The following is a 10,093-nucleotide window of genomic DNA, read 5'->3' as shown; positions in this document are numbered from 1 at the left end:
AACACCCTAACTTTCAATCCACTAATCATGGCACTGAACCGTTAGCTCGTACGTGTCTATGTGGCCAAGTTTAGGCTAGGTAATATTTCATTTTTCTCTCCAACTCGTCTGATCAATTTGGGCCACACCCTACTAACCATTGCACTTAAGCGCTCAAAGTGCAAAAAGTTGTCAAACTTCGGCGATGTGTTTCTCAGCGCCCGCGAGACATACGAATGAGTCATCTAATCCTATGGGTTCATGTTACGACACTCTATTAGGGTATGCATTATATTAATATACCTAAATACTATTGAGTATTATTAATTATTGGGAGTCATTTAAAGTAGCTCTATTAGGGTATGCATTAATTAGATGAATAGAAGTGTATGGGCTATGCAATTTTTTTAGAATGGGTATTGGTACAATGGTGTCTTACATTGTCTAATTTTGGTTATTTCCATGTTTTCCTTATATATTATTAAAAAAAAATTCACTCCCATGACTAGGGTTATTTGAATATGAAAATCGTCAAACCTTGTATGATATTTAAAATTTACTATTAAATTGTGGTTTGTATTAATGTGAATGTTGGAGAATGCCTCTAGTCTTATTTAAACTATAACAATTGAATTTGTGTTGATCCCTATAAGCTTGTGTCTTCAATTAAAGACGCATATTTAGGTTCGAAGCTTAATTAACAATCAACTTTGTGCAATTATTCTTTTAATCATTTGTACTACAATTATGGATAAGCATGATAAATGATTTGCATTAACCAAAAAGCTATAAATCCATACAACATTATATACCAATAAAAGTATCAAATATATCTAATAAAGTCAAATAGGCTTGCCAAAAGCCATATGGATATAGAACGTCACATATTCCTAAAACAAAACATATGTTCAAAATTTCCATATAGGCATACAATATGATATCCAATAAAGTCAAATAAGCTTGCCAAAAGCCATATGGACATAGAATGTCATGTATTCGTAATACAAAACATATGTTCAAAATTTCCATATAGGCATACAAAATAGGACCCTATTCTAGTCATTTCCCTCTAGGGGAAGTAAATAGATCACGAGATATCTTTGCTTGTCGGGGGGATGGAGATGTATATGATGCAGGTGTCTTTCAACTGCACCCACTCAACCTCCTCTCTAGACTTTTTTGTAACTCCACCTGATACAATGAAAAGAATGACTAACATATACAGAAATTAAATTTTAGAATGACATATAATCAAATAGTCACTTACCGCATACAAATAATCATATTTTTTAATGTAGGCATCACAATATAAATTAAACTAAATACAAGTATCATTAAAATTTTCAATAATATATTATTAAGATAACAAATGTAATGCTAAATTTACTAATATGTCACATACTTTTGCCAAAGAAACTAAACTTGTTATTGCAGCAGCAACACCACACTCCATTGTCATGTGAACAACAGGAGGAGTCTTTGATGTCAACATCTGAAAATTAAACAAAGTATATTGATCAATCACCAAAACTATCTATATTATTTAATAACAACATTAAAGAATAAATTTCTTACCTGGGTGAAAGATTTTTGATGAGCTACACTACGAGGTGTTAATGTTGAAGCTCCAACATCAAACTATTTAACATCTAAAATGAGTAATTAGGAATCCATTCACATAAGTTTCGACTATTCACATATAATAATTATATTTCTTCACTCATATACCTGTGGAGTAGACGAAGTCATGAAAAAGGGTGTTGCAGGAATGTTGCTAGTATTGTCAACACTTTGACCCTGATTTATTATCATAATCATTTACTAATTTAGATATTCTAAAATTTCCATATAAAATTTAATAAAAAGAATGAAATGAACTTGTAATGAAATTCACCTAGGTATCAATGCCAAATGTTTCATCTAGCGAGGATTCTATCATGACAATGTTCTCTATAGAAAATTGTGCTCATGCACGTGCATTCTCACTACTATTAGGATCATAAGTGCAAACAGAACCACAAGATCAAAAAAAATGAGCTGGAACTCGATGCCTAGAAGAATCACCCGCATCACCCTCTACTAGAGGCCTAACATACTGTATAAGGATTTGAGTGAGCAAATGGAGCCTAGAGTTTTAACCTCAACACTCTCCTTCACAATGGAAGGCATAATGACATGCTCCACCATAGGTCTAGCCAAGGGTCTTGGTGGGAGATTTAGATCACACTCTATACCCACTCTATCATGAGAGGAGCCTCCACCTCTACCTTGGAAATCTAGAAAATCAAAATAGTTTGGGATCTCATTAAGGAAAAACTCACACTATAGTTTCCTCAAAAAGTATTGGGTTACCTCGTGCTAATTGCATGGGGTCTGATCAAATACCATCCATGATGTACGAGCATCCCTGATTCACAACAATCTTGCATCAACCAAAAACATGTTCTTTTTTGTTTTGTTTTTTGTTTGCAGTTTCAGTTTTCCTTTATATGTGTCCTGGATTTTGGCTCACTAGATCCTGTGGAGTTGGCTTCTACTTGAAAACTTGATCATCTTTCCTACTTTCAAACCACATCTCTTTTGGATCACTTTCCGGCAAGATATTGCTACCAGTTTTCATGACAGTTTCTTGTTACCAATTGTTCCTTTGTTACCGGTTGCTTGAGACCTATTCTGGTGATCTACAAGAACCCATTCTGAAGCTTGTGGAGCCTTGGACATTGATCTCGATGTTTCTTGGTGTGTGGCCAACCTTCTATGTTTCATCCTTTAAATTTTCTGAAGGAATCTCTTGGCGAAGGCCGACCTTGTTCATTTTTGCATGTTAGGTCTTGTTCTTTGGGTTTTGATCCCTTTTGGGCCAACCGGATCCTTTGGATCAATGTATATATTTGTAATCATGCTTTAGAATGGAATCAATCAGAATGAATTGAAGATCAATTAGGATCAATCAGAGATAAGCTATGCCTAGAAGATAGATCTTTCAATTCAAGGTCCCAGTGTGACCTATTCTACGAGGCCTGTCTACCGGTATGTTGTTACCACTAGATGTAATCAAATTTCAAGCAATAAAACTATATGTTCTACATTGCCTCCACCATGCCTATGTGTTTTCATTGTGCTTACTCTTGCTAGCAAGTTTGGACCGATCTCCTTGAGGTCCCTCCTCACCGATGATTGCTTCAAGTGGTATCAAAGTGAAATTTCATTCCGGAGGTTGTGTGTCCTAAATTTTTTTGTAAGGTGGCGGATTGCGGATCCAACCTACAATTACAGAGGACTAACGTGAATCAATTGCACGAAGAGAAAATAGGAATGGTGGAGCGTGTGGGAATGCAAACCCTGATGTGATGGAGATGTTGTGAGGGATAGCAGCCCAGTTAGAAATCATGGAGACAACCTAGAGAAGAGGTTGACATATTGAAGATGTAAGTGAAGATGAAGGAGAAGAAGCCTCGACAGAACAAGTGAACCTACTGGTAGTTGATCTTGATGAAGAAAGTTTTTTAAGGGTTTTGAGTAGGGCGAACACTAAACCTCATTTTACCCCACCGGAATATGATGGGAAGTTAGACTCAGATGAGTTGATGTATTGGATCTCGGAGATGGAGAAGTATTTTGATTTTGAAAACACTGTAGAAGAGAGGAAGGTGAAATATGTTTGTACCCAGTTGAAAGGTCATGCATCTCTTTGGTGGGAGTATTTGCAAGTTGATAGATAGAGAAGAGGTAAAGATAAGATTAAGATATGGGATAGGATAATTTCTAAGTTAAAATCAAAGTTTATCCCAACGAATTATCAAGTGGATTTTCTCTGGAAGTTGCAGAATCTAAGACAGAAATAATCTACTATGAAGGAGTACACCGAAGCCTTTTACAAGTTGAACATTAGATCCGCACATGTTGAGGATGAAGTTGAACATATTACAAGATATTTGAATGGATTGTAGATGTCTATACAAGATGAACTCAGAATGATCAAATTGGAGAGTGTTGAAGAGGCTTACCAGTGTGCAATAAAGGCTGAAGATAAATTGAACAAAAGACATAAACAGAGAGGTAGAGGTGGAAGGTTTACCAGAGGAATATTTCAAGGAGGAAGAGGATATACTAGAGGAAGAGGAACCAATACATATCAGAACAAGGACAAGGAAGTGAGAAAAGAAGGTAATTCATACCGGAAGGATGATAGAAATTTCTACAAGAGGAGAGAACTGGATTGTTACTGAAATGAGAACTTTGGAAGACAAGACAAGAGGACATTTAGAGGAACTTTCTTTAAGTATGGAGGAGAAGGACACCATGTATTTGAATATAAGAAGACAGAGGCTACTGGAAGAGCAACAGTGGTGGAAGAAAACCCCACTGAATCAGACAATAAACTGGAAGATGGAGAACTGCTGATGATGAGGAGAGCCTTGTGTCATACCGGAGGAGATGAAAAACCCTTGCAGAGGAAAAACCTGTTCAAGACCAGATGTAAGATATCTGGTAAGTGTTGTAAAGTTGTTATTGATAGTGGTAGTTCAAATAATCTTGATTCAGAAGAGATGGTGAATAAGTTGAAATTGGAGAGATTGAAACACCCTAAGCCTTATCAAATAGCATGGATTCAAGATGAACATAAGTTGTTAGTAAGTGAACAGTGTTTAGTAAAATTGAAAATTGGGAATTATCATGATGAAGTTTTGTGTGATATTATGCCTATGGATATTTTTCATCTTCTGTTGGGAAGACCTTGGCAGTTTGATAGACAAGCAATACATGATGGGAGGAAGAATACATACACTATTGTGGCCAATGGGATGAAACAAAATTTGTTACCTTTTGAGGAACCTTTGAAGAGTGAAGTCTGTACAAATACCAAAATCTATTTAGTAGATGGAAGGAAATTCATGGATGGACAAAGACATGAGAATGTGTGTTTTTCCTTAATTCCTAAGAAGACTGAGAGACCAAAACTGAAAGGGGATCACCTGGAAAAGATAAGAGATTTACTGACAAAATATGAGGACATCATTTTAGATAATGTACCTGATCGATTGTCGCATGTTAGAAGTATTAGTCATTGCATGGACTTGGTTCCTGGAGCTAGTTTGCCTAACAAAGTTGCACATTGGTTGACATCGGTAGAGAATTAAGAACTGAATAGACAAGTGTAGGAGCTATTGGAGAAAGGTTTGATCAAGGAGAGTCTGAGCCCTTGTGCAGTACCAGCAGTATTAGCACCTAAGAATAATGGATAATGGAGGATGTGTGCTGATTCGAGAGCAATAAACAAGATCGTGGTGAAATATCGGTTTCCTTTGCCTAGGATGGATGACATAATGGATTGTTTGAGTGGAGAAAAATAGCTTACAAAGATAGATTTGAAGAGTGGATATCATCAAATTGGGATCAGAGAAGGTGATGAGTGGAAGATAACATTTAAGACAAATGAAGGACTATATGAATGGTTGGTGATGCCTTTTGGATTGACTAATGCACCGAGTACTTTCATGAGGCTGATGAATGAGCTATTGAAGAAATTATTGGGTAAGTTTGTTATTGTGTATTTGGACGACATTCTCATTTTTAGTAGAACAAAAGAAGAGCATTTGTTGTAGTTAAGACAAGTTTCGCAAAGGTTGAGAGAAGAGAAGTTGTTGATCAATATCAAGAAGTGTACTTTCATGAAGGATGAGTTAGTCTATTTGGGCTTTGTGATATCTGAGAATGGTTTGAAGATGGACCCTGAGAAAGTGGAATCCATTGTTGAGTGGCCTACACTGAAAAGAATTGGAGAGGTAAGATCATTTCATGGATTGGCTAGTTTTTACCAAAAATTTATCAGAAATCTCAGTTCAATTTGTAACCCTATGATTGAGACCATGAGAGGAGATCTGAAGGAATTTGTGAGATTTTGCCAAGATCAAGGGCACAATGAAAAGCATAAAAGAGAGACAATAGTATGACAAGAACAAACTGTATTCTCATCAATATACAAATGATCAACTGGATTAACCAATACAATGAATATAGGCCTGCATATATAGGCAAGGCCAAATGGATATGTGAGCACACAATCATGACATGTGGCTCAATGAGAAACAAGGGTAGGTAATAAAAAGTAGGGGTAGGTAGTAGAAATAATATAATATTCCACAAGAGGTGGATGACCCATCGAATGTGGAGTGTAACAGCAAGATAAGACCACAAAAGGTGGAATTTCTCCAACAAGATACATCCCTATGTGCACACTTCCCTAAGTGTCTCATATCCAAAGTATGATTAGATGCATTATCCTAAGTTAACTTAAGTAAAGCGTAATTATATCCTATAAGAATAAATTATTACACCAACACCCCCCCTTAAGTACAACTTAGGGGAATGAAGACTCAAGTTAATAATACAAGATGTGTCCCAGCTACTAGGCCATGATAGTTACCCATGTACAATATGCAAATGCAAGAAAACCTATGCAATGCAATCTCTCACAAAATGGAGAAAGGGAAAAAACCCAGCGGGAAAAACTCCCCCCCAAAAGAGAGATAAAAGTACAAAGACTCTCAAAGAAGAAGGACAAAACCTCAAAGAGGAAAAAGTCCCCCCATAAGAGAGGAAGGAAAAGTTAGCTGACCCCCCTAATGAGACATCCCGCACCCCCAAGAGATCTCACAACTATTGGAACTTACTCTCGGTGAAGGGTTTGGTGAATATGTCTAGAACTTGCTCCATTATAGGACAATGCTGCAAATCAATGACCTACTCCTAAATTAGCTCTCGGATGTAGTGCATATGAATGTTGATGTGTTTGGTCCGCTGATGTTGAACCGGGTTCTTTGAGATTGCAATAGCACTTTGATTGTCGCAATGTAGAACTGTTGGTCGTGGAGTGGAGAACTCAAACTCTATGAGAATATGTTGAAGCCAAATAGTCTCACTCATTATGTTAACAGCCCCTCGATACTCAACCTCAATTGAAGAGAGAGCAATAGCATGTTGCTTCTTGTTCTGCCAACAAATGGGGCCTGAACCAAGGTGGAAACTGTAACCAGAAGTAGACTTACGATCATCAAGATTGCCAGTCCAATCGGAGTCAGTGTAACCAACCAAGCAAAGTCCTGTGCCTGTTGCATAGTGGATCCCATAATGATGTGTACCCTGGATGTAGTGGAGGATGTGTTTGGAGGCTTTCCAATGAAGCTCATGTGGTTCCTACATGAAGTGGGAAACCATGCCAATCGCAAATGAAATAAAGGGACTACCCACAAGTTGACAATACAATGTGGCATCAACTGGTGGAGTTGAGCACTTAGCCTCAAGCTTGACTCCTAAAATAAAGGGAGTCGATGCAGGCTTACAATCGGGCATATGAAAGTGTGCAATTAGATCAAGAGCATACTTGGGCTATGAAAGTGTAATCTCAGAACGTGACTATGAAATCTCTATCCCGAGAAAGTAGTGCAAAAGACCCAAGTCAATCATAGCAAATCTGTCATGAAAAGCAGATTTGACACTGCTAATGATGGATGTGGTGCTCCCAGTAATGAGTAAATCATCAACATAGAGCATAAGTATCAAGTGTGGGTCATCATGTCACAAAATGTAGACATTCAGATCAGAATGACACCTAGTGAATCCTGCTGAGAGAAGGAAGGAATCTATCTTGGTGTACCAAGCCCTAGGGGCCTACTTAAGACCATAGAGAGATTTCCTCAATCTACAAACCAATGAAAAATCTTGGATGAAACCCTGTGGCTGCTCCATATATATCTCCTCATCAAGATCCCCATGAAGAAAAGCACTCTTCACATCCATCTGATGTACAACCCAACCATGAGCTACGGCAATAGCAAGTGTCAAGCAAATGGAGTTCATCTTGGCTACATGTGCCAAGGTCTTAGTATAGTCAACACCTAGAACCTGAGAGAAACATTTCACAAAAACTCAAGCCTTATACTTATCCACACTACCATCTGCTGCAAACTTGGTCTGATAGATCCACTTACATCGAACCATCTTTCTTTCCTAAGGGAGAGGGACTAACTCCCATGTGTTGTTCCTCATCAAGGAACAATACTCGTCCTCCATAGCTTGGTCCCACTCGTGAACCCCTGATGCTTCCTGAAATGTCAGTGGATCGGAAGCGATAGCAATGTATGCATGTGGAAGTTCCTAATGTTGTGATCGAGTTCTCCGTGTATCTGAAGGATCCCCAACAAGAGAAACTACTGACTCAAGTGTTTGTCGAGCCCAACGAGGTCTAGGTGGAGGTGGAGGATGAGGCTCCTCAACTGCAAGTGGACCCTGCGGAGGTGTAACCCTGCGAGTCAGAGTTGAAGGAGTCTCACCATCTAAATCACTCTCATCACTATCCATAATGGAGGAAGGTAGAGGAGGAAGAGAGGTTAAGATAGGAGAGCTTTCCTCAAAATGAACACTCCTCTCAATAAACACCTCATGTGTCTCAGGATCCATCAATTGATATGCCTTAACACCCTCAGGATATCCAACAAAAATACAAGACCTACTCTGAGGTTCCAATGCCTTGCATTTCTGCAAAGGAATGTGAGCCCATGCTGGACACCCAAAGACTCTGAAATGTCTCGCAATTGATTTCCTACTAGCCCAAGCCTCAAAAGGAGTAATACCTATCAAAGCTTTGTTAGGAACCCGATTTTGGATGTGTGTGGCACAACTGATAGCCTCTGCCCAAAAGGCGGGATCAAGAGAACGTGCATGTATCATACAACTAGCCATTTCTTTGAGAGTTCTATTCTTACGTTTTGCAACTCCATTCTGTTGTAGAGTGTAGGAAACTGAATGTTGAAGATCCATCCCCTCAAATGTACAAAAATCCTCAAGTCTTTTGTTCATATATTCTCTTCCAGTATCTGTGCGAAGAATCTTGACCACTTTTCCTAATTGTTCTCCACATGAGCCTTGAAGTCTAGAAATTTGTCAAACACTTCACTCTTATGAATAAGAAAATAGTCCCAAGTGAAGCAGGAGTAGTCATCAATGAAGGTGAGGACATAGCGGGCCCTACTAAATGAAGGTGATGGAAATGGACCTACTACATTGCTATGAACAAGTTGAAGAACTTCCAAAGCTCTCCAAGCTTTCCCCTTATCAAACTTCTCCTCGGTATGCTTGCACATGGAACATCCTGAACATACACCCTCTGAAAAACCGATTCAAGGAAGACCTATGACCATGTCTTTAGTGTTGAGCTGCTGAAGATAGTGGTAGTTGAGGTGACCAAACCGCTCATGCCATAGCTTACTTTCTAAATTTCAATGAGTAAGCAAGGCCCTAGAAGAAAAACTTGGCACAAACTGGGAGAATGAATAAATCCTTGAGTTGTCATTGACTTGTCCCACTGCTACCAAGGCATCATTATCAAATTCCTTTACAAAAACTGACAGGTGTAAACTCAACTTTTTTCCCATTCCCATAGTGAGTGATTTGGTAGATAGAGAGGAGATTGGTAGACAAGTTAGGAACATAAAGAAAATTCTCAAATGTTCCATCATCCATGTCAACCGAACCTTTCCCTTCAACCTCAACTTGTGTATCATCTCCTATGTAAATGTGAGGTACCTTTGATGCCTCCAATGAAGAAAATTGCTCCTTTGTAGAACCCATGTGATAAGAGGCACTTGAGTCAAGTATGCACTGCTGTGAAGAACCTATTTTAGCCATAAATGCTTTCCCTTTTCCCTTAGACTATGAGGAAGTAGAAGGAGATGATTCCTTCTTGTTGTAGGTGGATGGCAAATTGATGTTATTCTTCTTAAGAAGATTTGTCAACTCATCAACTTTCTTGGTGTGGCATCGATGCTCATCATGACCATACTTCTTGCAATAAGCACAAGTTGGTTTATCCTTCTTAGGTGGAGTCCCCTTCTTGGAAGAGGATGAAAAATTGCCTTGTGATGGAGAGGATGATTGTCCTTTTTCCTATTGTGGCTTTGACTTAGATTGCTTCTTCTTATTTGTTGGAATCTTTGCCTTGACTCCCTTGATTAGCCACCAAAGCCTTGGACTTTGAAGACTTGAAAATCCCCATGTTCAACAACTTAGATTGTTCCAACATCAACATTTCTACAAAAGCATCAAATGAAGGCAT

The 10,093-nt window shown here is 38.4% G+C and overlaps 1 protein-coding gene across 1 annotated transcript in view; it reads right to left on the bottom strand.

The window, feature by feature from the left end:
* Positions 1-841: 841 nt before the first annotated feature.
* The window catches only part of LOC131043732 (uncharacterized), a 35,444-nt gene continuing 26,192 nt past the window's right edge, over positions 842-10,093 (bottom strand). Inside the window, exons 3-4 of the mRNA XM_057976970.2 lie at positions 1,382-1,471; positions 842-1,170 (exon numbers count right to left, since the gene is read on the bottom strand). Of these exons, the coding sequence (XP_057832953.2) occupies positions 1,123-1,170; positions 1,382-1,471 (138 nt within the window). The 3' untranslated portion in view covers positions 842-1,122. The remainder of the gene's footprint in view (positions 1,171-1,381; positions 1,472-10,093) is intronic.

Source organism: Cryptomeria japonica, chromosome 6, assembly GCF_030272615.1.
Source record: "Cryptomeria japonica chromosome 6, Sugi_1.0, whole genome shotgun sequence".
Lineage (NCBI taxonomy): Eukaryota > Viridiplantae > Streptophyta > Pinopsida > Cupressales > Cupressaceae > Cryptomeria > Cryptomeria japonica.
This window is presented reverse-complemented; position numbering and strand designations above follow the sequence as displayed.